The following is a 19936-nucleotide window of genomic DNA, read 5'->3' as shown; positions in this document are numbered from 1 at the left end:
TTGGAAGAGAATGATCGTGGGAGTTTGTGCTGGGCTCCTATCTTGGGACGGAGACGAGTGAACGAGTGAGGAGGAGGTAGAGGAAGGAGGAGCGTGAGGCGAGGAGGGTAAATGAAGAGCGGGTGAGAGTGGCGTGGAGGGCTGGGGGAGTGGTTAGATGGAGGGAGGAAATGGCATGGGCAGGTCCGGCGCGCTTGCATTTGGTGACCCAAAACAGGTACGGACGGCCTGGCAAGTAGCACGGCTAATTTTGGTACGGTTGGCCGGGCGAGGAGAGCTCACCTGCTCCCGTATGTATATATAGCCTGGAGGGTTCAGGTTTGTCAAAGCAGGCTTCCAAATTTCATTTCAAGTGCTCTGTAATTTGTTGCCGCTGTCATGTCATGCTGATTCTACATATATTTTGCTGGCGTGCCGTGCTTATGCTCATCTTCACTAAAATGTGGAACCGGGAATGCCAAGGGATCTTATACTGATTATTTTTCGGTTTGGCTGTTCTGCAGGCTCGGTGGGTTTTTCGCCTGGATTTGGCAAATTGGGGGAGCACGCCGGATGCGGTCAGTGTGAGAAGAGAGGGAAGGAGGGGCCGTTGGGGTAGGTCAGGCATGCTGCTGCCATTGGGCGTTCACGCTGTCTGTCACTCATGGTCATGGTGCCGCGCTTTCAGATTCAGAGCGAGTCATGGCTTGTTGGCCTTCCTCCGACCTCCGGTCCAGTCTGGTCTGGTAGCTGTGACTCGACGCCGACGGCAACAGGATTGAGAAACAAACCAAGGAAACGGTAGGAAGTCGTCTGAAAGTTTTGGTCTGTTTCACTCAGCTGCTGGTGCGTAACGCGGCAGGTGTCTCGTTGAAGTCGAAGTGTGTGTGATGGTGCACGAGGTTGCGCCAGGCCGTCCCAGGTTGCTCTTGCACAAAATAAAGAGGCCGGTTGGCACACTTGTCTTGCACTCAGTTGCAGCCCAGTTTTGTTTTGCTGGGCCGGATATCGTCAAAGACGGTTTTTAACTTTTTATAAATAAAGGGTAAATTTTATTGGCTTAAAATGAAGCATCAAGAGGATACAATCACAATGAGCACACGCCTGACCTCTGCATACTTAGAATACACATAACAAACACGAACACACACGCATAAAAAAGACGCTAGCAAATAGTAAAGTCATATAAGACCAAACCTATGGTAGGTGAGAGTTATCAGCGACGTTGAACGAAATGAGCTGCGAAGTGTTGCCCAGCTGCGCCGGGATTCCGCCGTCGAACTGGTTGTGCTGAAGGGCGAGCGTGCTCAGGTATGTCATGTTCCCGATGCTTGCAGGGATCACGCCTGAGAAACTGTTGTTCGAGAGGTCCAGATAGGTTATGTACGCCATCTGCTCGAAGATGTGTTCCGGGAGCGGCCCTGAGAAGTTGTTGCCGGACACGTCGAGAGCGGTCATGAAGCTGCAAAGCTGGAGGCCTGGAGGGAATGGACCTTCGAGTCCCAGGTTGCCGAGACGCAACCCGAGAACCCTGTTCTGATCAGGGTGCCAGCATTCCACGCTGGTGAACCGGCATATGTAACCGCCGATGCCGTTGTTAGAAAAGCTCCATGAGGCTTCGAGCACGCCATTAGGATCGATAACGGACTGTTTGAGGTCCTTCAAGCATTGGACGTCGGAATCACTGGTTACATGGCCAAAGTACGACGAACAGCTGCTTAGGAGCAGCAGCCAGACCACCAACCTCGTGTAGCCAGGCATCGTAGAACCTGGCTGCAGCCTCCCGGTGTCACCTGCTCCATCAAAATACACACGATCAAGGGGATACTCTATCATAGTAGTGTACGAGATTACGCGAAAACAGCAGTACCTTTGCAAATATGCCTCTTAAAAAATCCTAGTGGCGGAAATAAAAAGTTTTAGCTCCTGTGAACTCAAGGAATACGTAGCTCGCAGCTCTTTGCTAATTTTGCAGCAAGAAAGCAGAGCCAGCCCTGATAGAAATACATGGACAAGACGCGGCACGGCCCAGAGACCGACCCTGAGTCAAGAGCCTCTGGTCGCCGTGGACTTGTCTCCGGAATGTGTGGAGACCGGTAATCACTACTCCTAGATCTCTTTACGAAAATGAACGTTGCAGACGGCAGACCTACACTCCCTTGTGACTCATGGTTACTCTGATTCTATTCTGCCACGTCCACGACAGACATTTTTTTATTTCGAAACGGAAGCAAAGATTGCCTCATCTATTAATTAAGCAGAAGAGAATTGCCCAGTTAATTACGGAAAACCGGGCAAAAATCGAAACAACAAGGGCCAAGCCCATCCCAAAGACTAACACACACAGGGCAAAGCCCACCCACGAACAATATCGATGACAACCACGTCGCCCACACGACACGAGGTCCATGCCCTCGAAGCTGCAACTCTCCCGAGGCCGCCGCCTCGACATCCACTGCTCCGTTGCGCCCTGCGCACTCAACCGACACCGCCTTCCGGGGCCGCCGCCCCGACATGCCACCGCTCACCCTCAAGCAGCAACGCCGCACGATACAGCAACCCACAGCCCACACTGCTCAGGATAACCGCACGCAGACCACGAACGTCGCACCACATCCGGGGCCGCCGCCCCGACATGCCTCCACTCGCCCTCGAGCAGCAACGCCGCACAATACAGCTAATGCGCTGAAGCCTGAAGGCGTATATTTTTAGCATTCGTTGTAGATAGTGAATGCGCTGAAGCCTGAAGGCGTACTTCAACATCACCTTTTTGAATTTACGTCGTTGTCAGCTTAGACTGCCGCTGCTACTTATGAAGACCCAGTAATAAGGGTGAAAGCAGTGTCTCTCTTCTTCCCGAGAAACTATTCAATTAGGTTATAAATTAACTCATCACCACTATAAAATTAATACTACTATATTATATTTATATGTCTATTGTTCCCTAGAATTAGACTTCATCAGTCCCCACTCACCACCGAGAGAAAAATACTAGTGTATAACTTGTGAAACTGATGCCACCAAATCATCCATTTATGAAGACATACGTGACAGGCAAGGTAAAACTTTGTGGAGAGTAAAGGCAATGCATACTTGGATTAGTATATGATAAAGCCAAGACTTGGTACAAATTACCTTTTCACTTGACATTTGGCAAAGAACACTAGGGCTGATGTGGTGCTACTCCGGGGTGGACCGACAATGACATACGATAAGACGAGTGTATCTTCTACCGTACAAAAGTTTGAAAAGCACAACCAGTCTCAGTCTGAATCATGATCGCTCTAGCCTGATCCAACGGCTCTGATAGGCGGTGCGGTGCCATCATATCATGAATTCATGAGTATGGCAAGAAGGCACACGGCAGAAAGAGCGACCCAGCATCGTCGAGAGTCTCCGGTCTTGGTAGAAATTTCCATTGAAGAAAGTGGAGGGAGTTTACATCATTTTCTGGCAGAAAAGAATTAGCCCTCTTGCAAGAACTTTGATCTCATGATCTTGCCGGGTGCATTTGCAGTTTATTTTATTCCAAAAATGTTATTGGATTTTCAGATCACTTGAATGGATATCATTCCTATAACACTACCTACATTTTGAAGCACAAATACGGCCATGTGTCTCCTGTGCATACAGAAACTGGTACAGTTCAGAAAGTATACTACCTTATTATTCAAGTTGCACCAATTTGTTTGGTTACACGCCATATATGGTCATATTTCTGTATCGAATTTTGAAGTGTGCATGCCATAGCAGAACATTTATCATGCATGTTTTAAAAGGTATTCACTGGACAAAAAAAACGAATATAGAGTGTGAACATAGCATGGTAGAGGAAATCTGGATACTCTTACAAGACGTCCTCAAGGTTGAGGGAGGACTCTCTTACTGGGCAGAAAACATATGAGGCATTATTTGGTTCTTCAGTGGAATACTGTATCTGGTTTCATTAATGATAATATATATAAAGCACGGAGGAGGGGGCTTCGGTCTCCTGTTCATGTAAAGAAACATACATGACTTTTTCACTCATGTCTCAAAAATAAACCTGAATTTGAAAGATCTTGATGACATTTATGTGACCTGCAGGGTGGATTGCACATGTAATGAGCTTCGTGCGAGAAGCGTTGGTGTGTGACTATTGTTTCGTCAAGGCCGGCGACAAGAACGACGAGAGCGAGCTTTATCCCCAAAATCGGACTGCAGGTCAGAGGGTGTGACTACTGTTTCGTCAAGGACGACGACAAGAACGAGGAGAGCGAGCTTTATCCCCAAGATCAGACTGCAGGTCAGAGGGTGTGACTATTGTTTCGTCAAGGACGACGACAAGAACGAGCTTTATCCCCAAGTCAGACTACAGGTCAAAGGGTGTGATTGTCAAGGACGACGACAAGAACGGCGAGAGCGAGCTTTATCCCCAAGGTCAGACTGCATGTCAAAGGCTAGCCTAGCATGGAGTTTGTTCTGTGTATATTGTATGACAGTTCTGTGGACAACAAATTTGAACAAAAAGCCCAGTGCTAATGTATGAGCTCGGAGGCCTTCTTTTCGTCCGTGTGCACTTGTTGGTGCTGGGTCACGGGTTAGGCTCAGTGGCCTCTTTTATTTGTGCTCTTTGGCATCTTTCACAGCTAACAGCCGTGCATGATCCCCGTGTTGACGATGTAGCAAACATAGTCCATTTAATAAACCGGTCACGCTTCAATTAGACTTCCGGTATGGTACTAACGACGCGTGCTGCGAACGGAAACCAGCGCCATCTTTTCTCTCGCGTGGACACGAAAACAAGCCAGCCCATGCGGCCCAATGTTGGCCGAAATTCTAAAAAAAAAGCTAGTCGGCCGGTTCCCCTCAGGAAAAAAGCTATTCGGCCGCTCGCTCTCGCCTCGCTGTAGGGCTCACTCCGCCGCCGGGGAAGAGCAGCCGCTGCTCCGCCGTCAGGGCGCGATACGCCTAGCCGCGCCCCGGATCCGAGGAGCAAGATTCGTCGATGCGGCCGAGCTGTTGAGGCCATGAAGCCCACGCGGCTGTCTCCGTCAGGCCGCGACGCGCCTAGCCGTGGAGTCGACGGACGGCCGCTGCCCCGCGACGGCTTGGAGCAAGCGTTAACGACGCCGCCGAGGTGTCGAGGCAAAGCCAACGCCGCCGTCTGCTCAGTTGATTGACTTGCATTGCTCGGTACTGTCACTGGATGTTCCCGGCTACTTATCTTGCCTTGCACTAGTTATTACTCTACTAGTTTCAGTTGGAACCAGGAGAGAAGCCACGGCAGCAAAGAAGGCAAATGCCATCTTGAGATGTAACTGATGTGAACCAAGAGTACAATACAGTGAATAGTGTGACTGAATTTGAATTTCAGATTGTAATGTGATTTGAGAGTGGAGTTGAGTGAATAGTTTGACTGAGAGCAAAATTCAGGGTTGTACACTGATGGAAATTGGGATTGCTAAAAATATATTGGATGTGACCTTGCATGCAGAACCTGAAGGTGCATTGAACAAAAGCCATGCCAAACCGGAGAGTATATCTCTGGAAGGAATGTCAAGAGCAACTCCAACAGGCCGACCCCGGACGACGTTTTTGTCTGTTTTTTGTCCGTTCGGGTCGGCGCCCGTCTGGTGTCTTCCCTCTTTTAAATTTGGGTCGGCAGTGTGCCCAACGCGCCGACCCATTTCATGACCGCGCACGCATAGATCATGCCAGCGGCCATGTCGTCGTCCTGGTTTTGGCGCTCCAGCGCGCGGGAAAGGTTCGCGCGTGCGGGAAAAATCGGTCTAGCGCGGGCTGGTTTTGGCGCTCCGGCGTGCGGGAAAGGTTCGCGCGCTGGTTTTGGCGCGCCGCGGCCGCCGCTTGTTATTAAGAAGGCGCTCCCTCCACACTTTGTCCGCCGCCCACTCGTCTCGCCCCCCCCTCACTAGCCTCGCCGCCTCTGCGCCACCATGTCGATGTGCCGCCTGGGCGCTTCGGATTTGCGCGGAGTCCGCCAGCGCCGCCTTGGCGCCTTCTCCTCCGAGATCTGATTTAGTAAGAAACGCCTCATTCTCGTCACCTTCGACACCGCAGAGGAGGCGGCCCGCGCGCACGACGCGACGGCATGGCGCCTCCTGCGGCCTCGTCGGAAGATGAATTTTCCCGACGGGTCGATGAGCCAGCGGGCGCAGGATCTCGCTCCTCTCCCGCGGCTTTTCACCTATGAGGATCGTCGTGACCACCGGAGGCAGCAGCGTCGCCTCGCCATCGCCGAGATGGACGTGGAAGCCATGGCGGTGTGGTGCGAACGCTTCCCGCTGGACATCGTCGACGAGCGCCAGTTCTACAAGCAAAGGAGGATGGAGAGGGAGGCGAGGAGGACTGAGCGAGCCGCCTATCGGGAGGACAAGCGTGCGCAGAAGCAGGCCGCTCAATTGAACATGAAGCTAGGAGAAGCGTCGTCCTGAGACTCCGAGGACGAGCGGTATGCTGACGCCTATATTCAGACTTCGGAGGAGGACATTACCGAGTCGGAGTTGGAAAACGACGAGTAGTTGATCTTTTCTTTTATCTGTCCATGCTAGAACTATCTATGCATCCTTTTTCTATCGAAAAAATGGCCGGCGGTGTCGGCGACGAAGCAGGCGGGCGATGGTGTGTTGTTGGATGGGAAGAGGCCAATATGCCGCCGACCAGCGGGCCCGGAGAGGAGAAAGGGTGAGCGCACACGTCCGTCTTGTATCTGCGCCGACGCAAATCCGGCTCAAAAATGGGACGAATTGGTCGGCAGGCGGACGAAAGCGGACGCACGTCCGTCTGGGTCGGTGCGTTGGGCTGACTTTTCTGTCCGCGCCGACCCAAATAGACGGCGGCGAATGAAATGGGTCGCCTCATTGAAGTTGCTCTAATTGGACTGAACTAAATGACGAAAACCTTTATAGAGTTTGGTAGAGGAGGAAGTCTACAGTTACTAAAACATAAATTATAGCCTGCTAGTACTTGCTAGAGTAGCTGTATACCAACAAGAATACCCATGGTCCAGATTTCTCGTGCATATGCAGGGTTCTCAGTAGAAAGATGATCGGTATGCATCTTTTCAGAATTGAAATATACACTACAGGCAAACCAAAGCGCTGGCACTTGCGACTGGCTAGGTATACATATTTGTTACTTCAATATGTTCCGGAATTGAAATGAACTGAGGTTACTGTTCAGGACAAGTGAATCATCTTTTCGAAAGAAAAAAACACACAAGCGAATCATATGCAACAACAAAGGCACAGAGCCTCTTGGAGCAGACGAAGGAATGCAGGATCCAGTACTGTAACGATCGTTGATCGTGTGGCATTTACGCAATGGTGTACCGCAACAAAGCCCCCGGTTACCAACAAAGTTCATAGGCGAAACTTCTGTAGCAAAACAGGAATAGTCCATGCTAACACGTTGCCTGCAATATTGAATGTAACCGATGTAGCTTATTGAATGGCAGAAACGGCTAGTAAATCGTTCTATAAGTTGGTTATGCCCAAGGTTGAAATAATCATTCTAGAAGAGTTGAAATGCGCATTACAAGCAAAGCACACACACTTGCTAAGTTACATATCATGAGGTGACAAAGCTACTAGTAAGTTCATGCAGAAACAGAAACCAACCTAAACTTGTGGTTCAAAGTGCTCATTTGGCCCCTGGTAGTTGATGACAGACAAAAGTTTCAGAACAAGTGGATCATGCGCGAAAGACACAAGGAAGGAGCCTCTTGGAGCAGAACAAGTGGAAGTAGAAGGCCACCACGAACCCTAGGACGAACCCGACAGCCGCTCCGATACTGGACTCTTCGTTGATCCTACGCAGCCTGATTGGTATCAGCCTCCATTTTCGACTCCGGGGGCACTCGTCCAATGGTGCACCGCAGAGGCCCCGGTTACCAGTAAAGTATAAAGACGAGAAGACATGTGCAAAAGTAGGAATAGGCCCCGACAAGAAGTTATCTACAACACTGAACGTGGTTAACCGACTGAGCATGTTGAACCGCTCTGGAATTTGACCGCTGAGTTGGTTATGTTGAAGTTTCAATACATTCAGGTATGCCAAATTTGTGATACTTTGAGGGATTTCACCTGTAAAGCTATTGTTTGAGAGATCCAGATATGTCAGATATGGCATCTGTTGTGCGATGTCATAGGGAATCGGTCCTGAAAATTTGCTATCCGATAGGTCCAGGCCGCTCATGCTTGTGCAATCTTGAAGACCTTTAGGAAATGGGCCTTCAAGTCCTAGATTGCCGAGTCGCAGAGAGAGAACCCTGTTCTCATCGGGATGCCAGCAGTCCACACCAGTAAATCGGCATATGGACCCAACGGAGCTAGGTCGGTCCAAGTTGTCAAAATCCCAAGAGGAATTGAGTACACCATTGGAATCAATCACTGATTGTTTTAAAGACCTCAGGCACTGGATATCAAGATCAGAGCCAAAACACAATGATGAGCTGCTCAAGAGGAGAAACAAGATGAACTTGGTACCATCAGTCATCACAAACGGGGAATGAAACAAACAGCTGCTTGGCCAAAACTTCTGTCTTGTCAAGTCCAGCTTCACCTGATAAAGACATGTGCAAGAACGCTTAAGAACTCCGATTCAATCAAAAAACAAAAAAGACATGAAAACACTACAAAGCAGGCTTCAAAAAGGCAACATGACATGTTTATTTTCTTCGCTGATTTCATGGACGAGATGAGGTGTTTCGGCTTCGGAAAAACTCACCCGGCGCTCGGCCAAAACTTGCAGATTGCGAAAGCAGAAGCCACCACCTGCAACTATTCAAGGGGCGCAGCGCTTTCAAAACGAAGAATCCCTCCAATAGAGCACATCACATTTTTCTTGTTAATTTCTGAAGTCTTGTAGACGGCACGTTGCACCAAGGCAACCGAAACGCGGTCGCGGCCGGCCGGCCAGCCGGCCAGCAGCCGGCAAGATGGCCATGGTCAGCAGGTTACGTAGCAAGGAAAATAGTACTCTATTGCCTAAGAAAGTCAGGTTTAGGGAGTTCGATCATATGATTATGGTGTAAGGTGATTTCTGAAAATATTAAAAAATTAGGGAAAGCGTTTTTTTTTTAAAACAAGGAGTACAATGTAGACGCACACATTCATGCAACCCTTACTGAAGATCAGAATCATGAAAAGTCACCCCATGAGTCTCGTTGTCAACGGAAACGTTGACTCTGGCTGAAACAAATTTTCTGTCTTAATGAGACATCAAGGTTTTCAAATCTGTGGTTTTATTCCCGGTGGGTCAGGGGTAACCTCATAATCATCCAATCACATGCTGGTTCTCAAAAGTTGAGATATTGTAGAAGAACATAAAAAAAAAGTTGGAATCCCTACGAAATGAATTAGGGAGAATATTATACGAAAACCAACATTGAAAGAAAACTTTGCGACATGTTTGAAAGTTTCAAAAAATTCTTAAAAGAATTATTAGATTTAAGAGGATGATGTTCTATTGTCATGTCAAATTTCAATATAAAACACATTACGTGACGCGAGCTATGAAAAAGACAAATTCGGCAATGATAGTGACGTTACTGTTTGGCACTATTCCGTGTTGATTTTGTTTTTTTTTTCACAGCTCATATATTGTAATGTGGTTGAACTTGAAAATTTGCAAGGAAATAGAACATCACTTTCTTAACATCCGATTTTTTAAAAAAAAATCGAAACTTCAAAACATCGTTTTCGCCTGGTTTTCACCAGTTTCCATCGAATGCTGGTTTTCATATGATATTTTCCAATGAATTTATTACAAGATAAAGAAAAGGAAAATGTAGAAATATTTTAGAGGAAGACATGAAATTTGAAACAACTTACAAAATATTGAGGAATAATCATGGAAATTCAGGACTATGGTGATTTGTGTGAATGGTCATGAATTTTTTATCAGTTTTCTTGATTATCCTTTTATTAGAATGCTTCTGAATTTCTGTATGTTCTAGACTTCTAGTAGACTTCCTAATTTATTTGCTCATATTTCAAATGCCAAGATACTTTTGTAAATTATCTAGGACATTTCTGATGTTTTCTTCATGTCTTTTCTTTTCTTAGACTTCACCCTGATTTTTTTATAATTGTTTTTTCCATGATTTGTTAATTTAAATGATTAAAGTGTCAGGCCTTCTTTTTCTGAGAGAAGGATCAGATTTATTATAAATATTCACCGAAAGTACAAAACACCTCAAACATAATAAAAATTATATCGAAGTTCATGGATGTCTGAATACCTTCGCGTATACGAGGACAAGGAGTGAAACAAACAGCTGCTCTGCTTGGCTAAAAGCTGGGGTTAAGGGTTAAGGCGAAGGAAAAAGGAATCTAGCATGGCCCCGCAACAACGTCTATCGTGGGGGTGTGTTGTGATACCATTGATCAAGCGGCTCAATGTTTTCCTTTGTTTATTGGTGGAAATGAAATCAGGGGCAATATGCGAAGAAAATAAGCATCGATGGATCTCCAATAAGCCACTCATGGTACAACCCATCACGGAAAAAAAAAACTACTCAATACTCCTGTATTTCATAGGGCAGATCTCTGAACCATTGCATTGCATATGCATATGCACGTGGTACACAGTCACCCACAAACATGAAAGACGTAGGGCCGGAGCATCTCGGAGAAGACGAACCAGTGTGGAAAGTAGAAGGCCACCACGAAGCCCAAGATGAACCCAGCCGACGCCCGGATGATGGATGCGTCGTTGATGCTGTGCAACAGTTTTCGAATCCGGACGAACATCTCCTGAATCCGAACCAGACGGATGTGTATCCGCACCCTGAACCTCTTCTTGCACTTCTTGTCCAGCGGCGGCCCACAAAGCCCCGGGTTGCCCGTGAAGTTGGCAGCCGGGAAGCGGTGCAGAGAGTCCGGGACAGGACCAGACATTGAGTCCTCCGCCACGCTGAAGGAAACTAGCCGCGAAAGGTTGCCCAGCTGCGCTGGAATTCCGCCGGTGAACTAGTTGTGTTGAAGGGTGAGCGCGTTCAGGTACGTCATGTTGGCGATGCTGAGTATGGACCGTTTTCTGGGCTGGTTTCGAGTACATGGTTAGGATCAACCAACGATTGCTTGAGACCCTTCAAGCATTGGACATCAGAATCACCGATTCCATGGCCAAAATACGATGACGAGCTGCTTTTTTTTTGACAAACTATGACGATTCCATTGGTACCACTTCAGAGGTATGTGTCCCGGGGGGTTGTTCGACGAGGCGGCCATGCTGGAGTGGCTTTTTTTTTTTGACAAACTATGAATTTTATCGACTCAAAATAAAATATCAAGTGGATACAAATACAATGAACACGCACCCGGTCTCTACTAGTTAGAATGCACACATCCACTTAAGCCATTTCTGCCGTGCTGGAGTGGCTTGACAGCTAAGTAAGGGAGCCCACGTCCCTGTCCCACCAGAACCCGTCGTTATGGAGCGTTGGTGACCACAAGCTTGCCAGTGCCATTGTTCGACGTGTTGGGGACGCCTAGTAGGGTGCCTGGTTTGCTCTTGATGTGGCATCCGATCAGTTACCTCCTAGGGCGGTGGAGGTTGTCCCCTCCCGCGTGGCTGCCGATTCTGTCACTCGTCGTTCCCGGTTGCTTCCTCTCGGTTCGTTGGTCTCGCTTCGCTTGCCATGGTGAGACGGCAATGATGCTTGCAGGACCGTGGTGGCGCATGTTGGTGGGTGGCATGTTTGGTGGAGCGTGCTGGATCGTCTAGGGTCGTGGTTGGTTGGCGGTCGGGAGAAATCCTTGTCGGCTGGACCGGCACTGACGCGGTGATGCTCATGGGTGTTGTCGTGCCTTCTTGAAGGGCGTCGGGTATACCCCTTCCACCACGCCCCTCCGTGTACCGGGGGAAACCCTAGGACAAGTCTGGGAAACAGCGTCGTCGTTGTCGCGTTATTTCCTGAAGGTGTTGCTTGGTATGTGGCGGTCCGAAGTGCTAGGAGCATGGTGGGAATTCTCCGGTGGGCGTAGCGGTTGCGAATCAACATTGTTTTCATCGAGCCGACGTTGTTGGCATTTTTTCTCTGTTGTTTCTCTTTTGTTTCGTTTGGTTGTGCTTGTACTGAGGCTCCAACAGTTGTATTATGTGGTTGCCATATTAATATAGTAGGGCGAAAGCCTAGTTCGACAACTTTTGACAGGCACAATTTCAGAACAAGTGAATCATCTTTTCCAAATAAAACACACGCACAAGTAAATCATATGCGAACGACTTAGGCACAAAGCCTCTTGAAGCAGATGAAGGAGTGTGGGAAGTAGAAGGCGACGACAAACCGTCCCCAATCCAATGGTTGCTCCAATACTGTAATGATCGTGTGGCATTTACGCAATGGTGCACCGCAACAAAGCCCGGTTACCAACAAAGTTCATAAGCGAAACTTCTGTAGCAGAACAGGAATAGTCCCCGTTTCAAAAAAAAAGAACAGGAATAGTCCCTGATAACACGTTGCCTGCAACATTGAATATAGTTATCAGAAAAGGCTTTTAGAGCAACTCCAAAGGGCTGACCCATTTCGTCCGCCTGCGTCCGTTTGGGTCGGCGCGGACAAAAGTGGCGGCCGAACGCGCCGACCCAAACCCAAATCACGTCCGCGTCGTGTCCGCGCCGACGTATTTGCGGCCCAAATGTGTCGGCGCGGACGCCGAACGGACGCTTCGTGCGCCTTCCCGCTGTCCGCCGCGTCCCCACATGGCGGTTGTCAAACTACCCGCTGCTCACGCGGTCAGCTTAATTTATGACGACGGGCCCACGCGTCAGTGACGGCGCTCGTCCTTTTTTAAGCCGACCGTGCGGCGGGGCCGTCCTCATCCAAACTCGCCGTCCACATCTGCCATCATTTGCTTCCTCGTCGCCGGCAAACCCTAGCCACCAAAACCACAGCGAGATGGGCCTCTTCTCCGGCGTCAGCGGCAGCAAGGCCAAGGGCAAGTCCCCCGCTACCCCTTTCCCCTCAGAGTTCCTCCCGCCTCCGCCGGCGCCGGTGCCTCGCCGGCAGAGGCAGCGCATGAGCGTGCCAGTGCACCAGGCGGAGTGGCACTGGCAGCACCGCCAACCTCTGCCATATCCCGACGTGACGCTGCCGCACGACTAGCATCTGGATCCAGATAGGATCCCAGTGGTGGCGCCATTGCCGGGAGAGCGAGGAGGACGAGCGGCGCAGGACGAGGGCGGTGGAGGCGAAAGAGGAGGCTCGATACGAGGCGGCAATGGCGTAGGCCCTTGCCCTCTCCGCGGCGGGCGACAGCATGGTGCCGCCGGTGGCCGTCCCCCATCAAGCCGGAGCCGGAGCCAGAGTCGTCCCCCATCGAGCGCTACTCCTGGACGGGAGTATTGCACGAGTGGGTACGCGCGCCGCCGGTCTGGATGGGAGCGACGCCGGCGCAGGAGCAAGCGTACCTCAAGCACTGGCGCAAGATCAGGGTGGCCGAGGAGCGCCGCGACGGCGAGTACCTCGAGATGCTCGAGCGCGACCTCGAGGAGGAGCAGCGCGAGGCCGAGGAGGAGGAGCGTCAAGCCACGGCTGCACAGGCGGCCACACAACCCCCCACGTCGGCACTGCCTGCGCCGGCACTGTTGGAAATATGCCCTAGAGGCAATAATAAATTAGTTATTATTATTATATTTCATTGTTCATGATAATCGTTTATTATCCATGCTAGAATTGTATTGATAGGAAACTCAGATACATGTGTGGATACATAGACAACACCCTGTCCCTAGTAAGCCTCTAGTTGACTAGCTCGTTGATCAATAGATGGTTACGGTTTCCTGACCATGGACATTGGATGTCGTTGATGACGGGATCACATCATTAGGAGAATGATGTGATGGACAAGACCCAATCCTAAGCCTAGCATAAGATCGTGTAGTTCGTATGCTAAAGCTTTTCTAATGTCAAGTATCATTTCCTTAGACCATGAGATTGTGCGACTCCCGGATACCGTAGGAGTGCTTTGGGTGTGCCAAACGTCACAACATAACTGGGTGGCTATAAAGGTTCACTAGAGGTATCTCCGAAAGTGTCTGTTGGGTTGGCACGAATCGAGACTGGGATTTGTCACTCCGTGTAACGGAGAGGTATCTCTGGGCCCACTCGGTAGGACATTATCATAATGTGCACAATGTGACCAAGGAGTTGATCACGGGATGATGTGTTACGGAACGAGTAAAGAGACTTGCCGGTAACGAGATTGAACAAGGTATCGGGATACCGACGATCGAATCTCGGGCAAGTATCGTACCGATAGACAAAGGGAATTGTATACGGGATTGATTGAATCCTTGACATCGTGGTTCATCCGATGAGATCATCGTGGAGCATGTGGGAGCCAACATGGGTATCCAGATCCCACTGTTGGTTATTGACCGGAGAGTTGTCTCGGCCATGTCTGCATGACTCCCGAACCCGTAGGGTCTACACACTTAAGGTCCGATGACGCTAGGGTTATAGGGAAAGTATGTACGCGGTTACCGAATGTTGTTCGGAGTCCCGGATGAGATCCCGGACATCACGAGGAGTTCCGGAATGGTCCGGAGGTAAAGGTTGATATATAGGAAGTATGGTTTTGGCCACGTTTCTTACCTACGCAAAATCATAACATGATATGCCAATTGCTATTTACCCTTCATAAGGACCCTTTTCATCGAATCCGATCCGACTAAAGTGGGAGAGACAGACACCCGCTAGCCACCTTATGCAACTAGTGCATGTAAGTCGGTGGAACCAGTCTCACGTAAGAGTATGTGTAAGGTCGGTCCGGGCCGCTTCGTCCCACAATGCCACCGAATCAAGATTGGACTAGTAACGGTAAGCATATTGAACAAAATCAACGCCCACAACTACTTTGTGTTCTACTCGTGCATAGAAACTACGCATAAACCTAGCTCATGATGCCACTGTTGGGGAACGTAGCAGAAATTCAAAATTTTCTATGTATCACCAAGATCAATCTATGGAGTCATCTAGCAACGAGGGAGGAGTGGATCTACATACCCTTGTAGATCACGCGCGGAAGCGTTCAAGAGAACGGGGTTGATGGAGTCGTACTCGTCGTTATCCAAATCACCGACGATCCTAGCGCCGAACGGACGGCACCTCCGTGTTCAACACACGTACAGAGCAGCGACGTCTCCTCCTTGTTGATCCAGGAAGGGGAAAGGAGAGGTTGATGGAGATCCAGCAGCACGACAGCGTGGTGGAAGTAGCGGGATTCCAACAGGGCTTCGCCAAGCGCTGCGGGAGGAGGGAGATGTGTCATGGGAGGGAGAGGGAGGCGCCAGGGCTTAGGTGTTGCTGCCCTCCCTTCCCCCACTATATATAGGGCCAAGGGAGAGGGGGGGGGGGGGGCGCAGCCTTGGCCCTTCCTCCAAGAAAGGGTGCGGCCAAGGGAGGAGTCCATCCTCCCCAAGGCACCTAGGAGGTGCCTTCCCCCTTTAGGACTCTTCCTTTCCCTCATCTCTTGGCGCATGGGCCTCTTGGGGCTGGTGCCCTTGGCCCATATAGGCCAAGGCGCACACCCCTACAGCCCATTTGGCCCCCCGGGGCAGGTGGACCCCCTTGGTGGACCCCCGGGACCCTCCCGGTGGTCCCCGTACGTTACCGATAAAACCCGAAACTTTTCCGGTGACCAAAATAGGACTTCCCATATATAAATCTTTACCTCCGGACCATTCCGTAACTCCTTGTGACGTCCGAGATCTCATCCGGGACTCCGAACAACTTTGGGTTACCGCATACTAATATCTCTATAACCCTAGCGTCACCGAACCTTAAGTGTGTAGACCCTACGGGTTCGGGAGACATGCAGACATGACCGAGATGACTCTCCGGTCAATAACCAACAGCGGGATCTGGATACCCATGTTGGCTCCCACATGTTCCACGATGATCTCATCGGATGAACCACGATGTCAAGGACTTAATCAATCCCGTATACAATTCCCTTTGTCTAGCGGTACGATACTTACCCGAGATTCGATCGTCGGTATCCCGATACCTTGTTCAATCTCGTTACCGGCAAGTCTCTTTACTCGTTTCGTAACACATCATCCCGCGATCAACTCCTTGATCACATTGTGCACATTATGATGATGTCCTACCGAGTGGGCCCAGAGATACCTCTCCGTTTACACAGAGTGCCAAATCCCAGTCTCGATTCGTGCCAACCCAACAGACACTTTCGGAGATACCTGTAGTGTACCTTTATAGCCACCCAGTTACGTTGTGACGTTTGACACACGCAAAGCACTCCTACGGTATCCGGGAGTTTTACAATCTCATGGTCTAAGGAAATGATACTTGACATTAGAAAAGCTTTAGCATACGAACTACATGATCTTGTGCTAGGCTTAGGATTGGGTCTTGTCCATCACATCATTCTCCTAATGATGTGATCCCGTTATCAATGACATCCAATGTCCATGGTCAGGAAACCGTAACCATCTATTGATCAACGAGCTAGTCAACTAGAGGCTTACTAGGGACATGGTGTTGTCTATGTATCCACACATGTATCTGAGTTTCCTATCAATACAATTCTAGCATGGATAATAAATGATTATCATGAACAAGGAAATATAATAATAACTAATTTATTATTGCCTCTAGGGCATATTTCCAACAGTCTCCCACTTGCACTAGAGTCAATAATCCAGTTCACATCGATATGTGATTAACACTCAAGGTCACATCCCCATGTGACTAACACCCAAAGAGTTTACTCGAGTCAATAATCTAGTTCACATTACCATGTGATTAACACTCGATGAGTTCTGGGTTTGATCATGTTATGCTTGTGAGAGATGTTATAGTCAACGGGTCTGAGTCTTTCAGATCCGTATGTACTTCGCAAATCTCTATGTCATCTTGTAGATGCAGCTACTACGCTATATTTGGAGCCATTTAAAATAACTGTTCTACTTGGAGCTATTCTAAATTGTTGCTCCATTATACGTATCCGGTATCTCTACTCAGAGCTATCCGGATAGGTGTTAAGCTTGCATCGACGTAACTCTTTACGTCGAACTCTTTATCACCTCCATAACCGAGAAACATATCCTTATTCCTCTAAGGATAATTTAGACCGCTATCTGGTAATCTACTCCTAGATTACCTTTCTACCCTCTTGCCAGATATGTGGCAAGGCACACATCAGGTGCGGTACTCAGCATGGCATACCGTATAGAGCCTATGACAAAAGCATAGGGGACGACCTTCGTCCTTCCTCTTTCTTCTGCCGTGGTCGAGCTTTAAGTCTTAACTTCATACCTTACAACTCAAGCAAGAACTCCTTCTTTGACTGGTCCATCTTGAACACCTTCAAGATCATGTCAAGGTATGTGCTCATTTGAAAGTACCATTAAGAATTTTGATCTATCCTTATAGATCTTGATGCTCAATGTTCAAGTAGCTTAATCCAGGCTTTCCATTGAAAAATACTTTCCAAATAACCCTATATGCTTTCCAGAAATTCTACGTCATTTCTGATCAACAATATGTCAACATATATTTATCAGAAATTCTATAGTGCTCCCACTCACTTCTTTGGAAATACAAGTTTCTCATAAACTTTGTATACACCCAAAACTGTGATCATCTTATCAAAGCATACATTCCAACTCCGAGATGCTTACTCCAGTCCTTAGAAGGATTGTTGGAGCTTTGCATACTTATTAGCATCTTTCAGGATTGACAAAACCTTCCGGTTTGTATCACATACAACCTTTCCTCAAAAAAACGTCGAGGAAACAATGTTTTGACATCCTATCTGCAAGATTTCATAAATAATGCAGTAATCGCTAATATAATTCCAACAGACTCTTAGCATCACTACGAGTGAGAAAGTCTCATCGCAGTGAACTCCTTGAACTTGTCAGAAAGCATCTTAACGACAAGTCGAGCTTTCTTAATGGTGATACCTACCATCATTGTCCGTCTTCCTTTTAAAAAATCCATCCGTACTCAACAGCCTTACGACCATCGAGCCGTTCCGCCAAAGTCTACACTTTGTTTTCATACATGGATCCTCTCTCGGATTTTATGGCCTCGAGCCATTTATCGGAATTCGGGCCCACCATCGCTTCTCCATAGCTCGTAGGTTCATTGTTGTCTAGCAACATGACTTCCAAGACAGGATTACGTACCATTCTGAAGTAGTACGCATCCTTGTCATCCCACGAGGTTTGGTAGTGACTTGATCTGAAGTTTCATGATCACTATCATAAGCTTCCACTTCAATTGGTGTAGGTGCCAAAGGAACAACTCCTGTGCCCTGCCACACACTAGTTGAAGAGACGGTTCAATAACCTCATCAAGTCTCCACCATCCTCCCACTCAATTCTTTCGAGAGAAACTTTTCCTCGAGAAAGGACCCGATTCTAGAAACAATCCCTTATTGCTTTCGGATCTGAGACAGGAGGTATACCCAACTGTTTTGGGTGTCCTATGAAGATGCATTTATCCGCTTTGGGTTCGAGCTTATCAGCCTGAAACTTTTCACATAAGCGTCGCAGCCCCAAACTTCTAAGAAATGACAGCTTAGGTTTCTCTAAACCATAGTTCATATGGTGTCATCTCATCGGAATTACGTGGTGCCCTATTTAAAGTGAATGTGGTTGTCTTTAATGCCTAACCCATAAACTATCGTGGTAATTCGATAAGAGACATCATGGTATGCATCATATCCAATAGGGTGCAGTTATGATGTTCGGACACACCATCACACTATGGTGTTCCAGGCTGTATTAGTTGTGAAACAATTTCCACAATGTCTTAATTCTGTGCCAAACTCGTAATTCAGATATTCATCTCTATGATCATATCATAGATATTTTATCCTCCTGTCACGACTATCTTTCAACTTCACCCTGAAATTACTTGAACCTTTCAATAATTCAGACTCGTGATTTATCAAGTAAATATACTCAACATCTACTCAAATCATCTGTGAAGTAAGAACGTAACGATATCCACTACATGCCTCAACACTCATTGGATTGCACACATCAAAATGTATTACTTCCAACAAGTTGCTTTCTAGTTCCATTTTACTGAAAACGAGGCTTTCAGTCATCTTACCCATGTGGTATGATTTGCATGTCTCAAGTGATTCAAAATCAAGTGAGTCCAAACGGTCCATTTGCATGGAGTTTCTTCATGCATATACACCAATATACATGGTTCGCATGTCTCAAACCTTTCAAAACAAGTGAGCCCAAAGATCCATCAACATGGAGCTTCTTCATGTCTTTTATACCGATATGACTTACGTGGCAGTGCCACAAGTAGGTGGTACTATCATTACTATCTTTTGGCATGAACATGTGTATCACTACGATCGAGATTCAATAAACCATTCATTTCAGGTGTAAGACCATTGAAGGTATTATTCAAATAAACAGAGTAACCATTATTCTCTTTAAATGAATAACCGTATTGCGATAGACATAATCCAATCATGTCTATGCTCAACGCAAACACCAATCTCGATGGTAGAGGGAGCGTACGATATTTGATCAACCTTGGAAATACTTCCAACACATATCGTCATCTCACCTTTAGCTAGTCTCCGTTTATTCCGTAGCTTTTATTTCGAGTTACTAACACTTAGCAACCGAACCGGCATCTAATACCCTAGTGCTACTAGGAGTACTAGTAAAGTACACATTAACACAATGTATATCCAATATACTTCTATCGACCTTGCCAGCCTTCTCATCTACCAAGTATCTAGGGTAATTCTGCTCCAGTGGCTGTTCCCCTTATTACAGAAGCACTTAGTCTCGGGTTTGGGTTCAACCTTGGGTTTCTTCACTAGAGCAGCAGCTGATTTGCCGTTTCATGAAGTATCACTTCTTGCCCCTGCCCTTCTTGAAACTAGTGGTTTCACCAACCATCAACAATTGATGCTCCTTCTTGATTTCTACTTTTGTGGTGTCA

General features: G+C 47.9%; 2 protein-coding genes and 1 pseudogene across 2 annotated transcripts; all 3 read right to left on the bottom strand.

The window, feature by feature from the left end:
* Positions 1-1123: 1123 nt before the first annotated feature.
* LOC119269909 (probably inactive leucine-rich repeat receptor-like protein kinase At5g48380) lies at positions 1124-1929 on the bottom strand. The gene has a single exon (XM_037551838.1). The coding sequence runs from the start codon at positions 1813-1815 to the stop codon at positions 1177-1179; it is 639 nt and encodes a 212-aa protein (XP_037407735.1). The 5' UTR covers positions 1816-1929; the 3' UTR covers positions 1124-1176.
* Positions 1930-7671: 5742 nt separating this feature from the next.
* Positions 7672-8490, bottom strand: LOC119272743 (probably inactive leucine-rich repeat receptor-like protein kinase At5g48380). Its single transcript, XM_037554151.1, has one exon. It carries the CDS (start codon positions 8473-8475, stop codon positions 7672-7674), a length of 804 nt encoding a protein of 267 aa, XP_037410048.1. The 5' UTR covers positions 8476-8490.
* A 2081-nt stretch (positions 8491-10571) lies between these two features.
* Positions 10572-11213, bottom strand: LOC119272742 (annotated as a pseudogene).
* Between the last annotated feature and the right edge of the window lie 8723 nt (positions 11214-19936).

Source organism: Triticum dicoccoides, chromosome 3A, assembly GCF_002162155.2.
Source record: "Triticum dicoccoides isolate Atlit2015 ecotype Zavitan chromosome 3A, WEW_v2.0, whole genome shotgun sequence".
NCBI classification, from domain to species: Eukaryota; Viridiplantae; Streptophyta; class Magnoliopsida; order Poales; family Poaceae; genus Triticum; species Triticum dicoccoides.
The sequence above is the reverse complement of the archived record's forward strand: the minus strand, read 5'-3'. Positions and strand labels throughout refer to the sequence as shown.

Excerpts from the sequence above, each read along its gene's own strand:
- LOC119272743 (XM_037554151.1), bottom strand. The coding sequence starts at position 8,475 with ATGACTGATGGTACCAAGTTCATCTTGTTTCTCCTCTTGAGCAGCTCA.
- LOC119269909 (XM_037551838.1), bottom strand. The coding sequence starts at position 1,815 with ATGATAGAGTATCCCCTTGATCGTGTGTATTTTGATGGAGCAGGTGAC.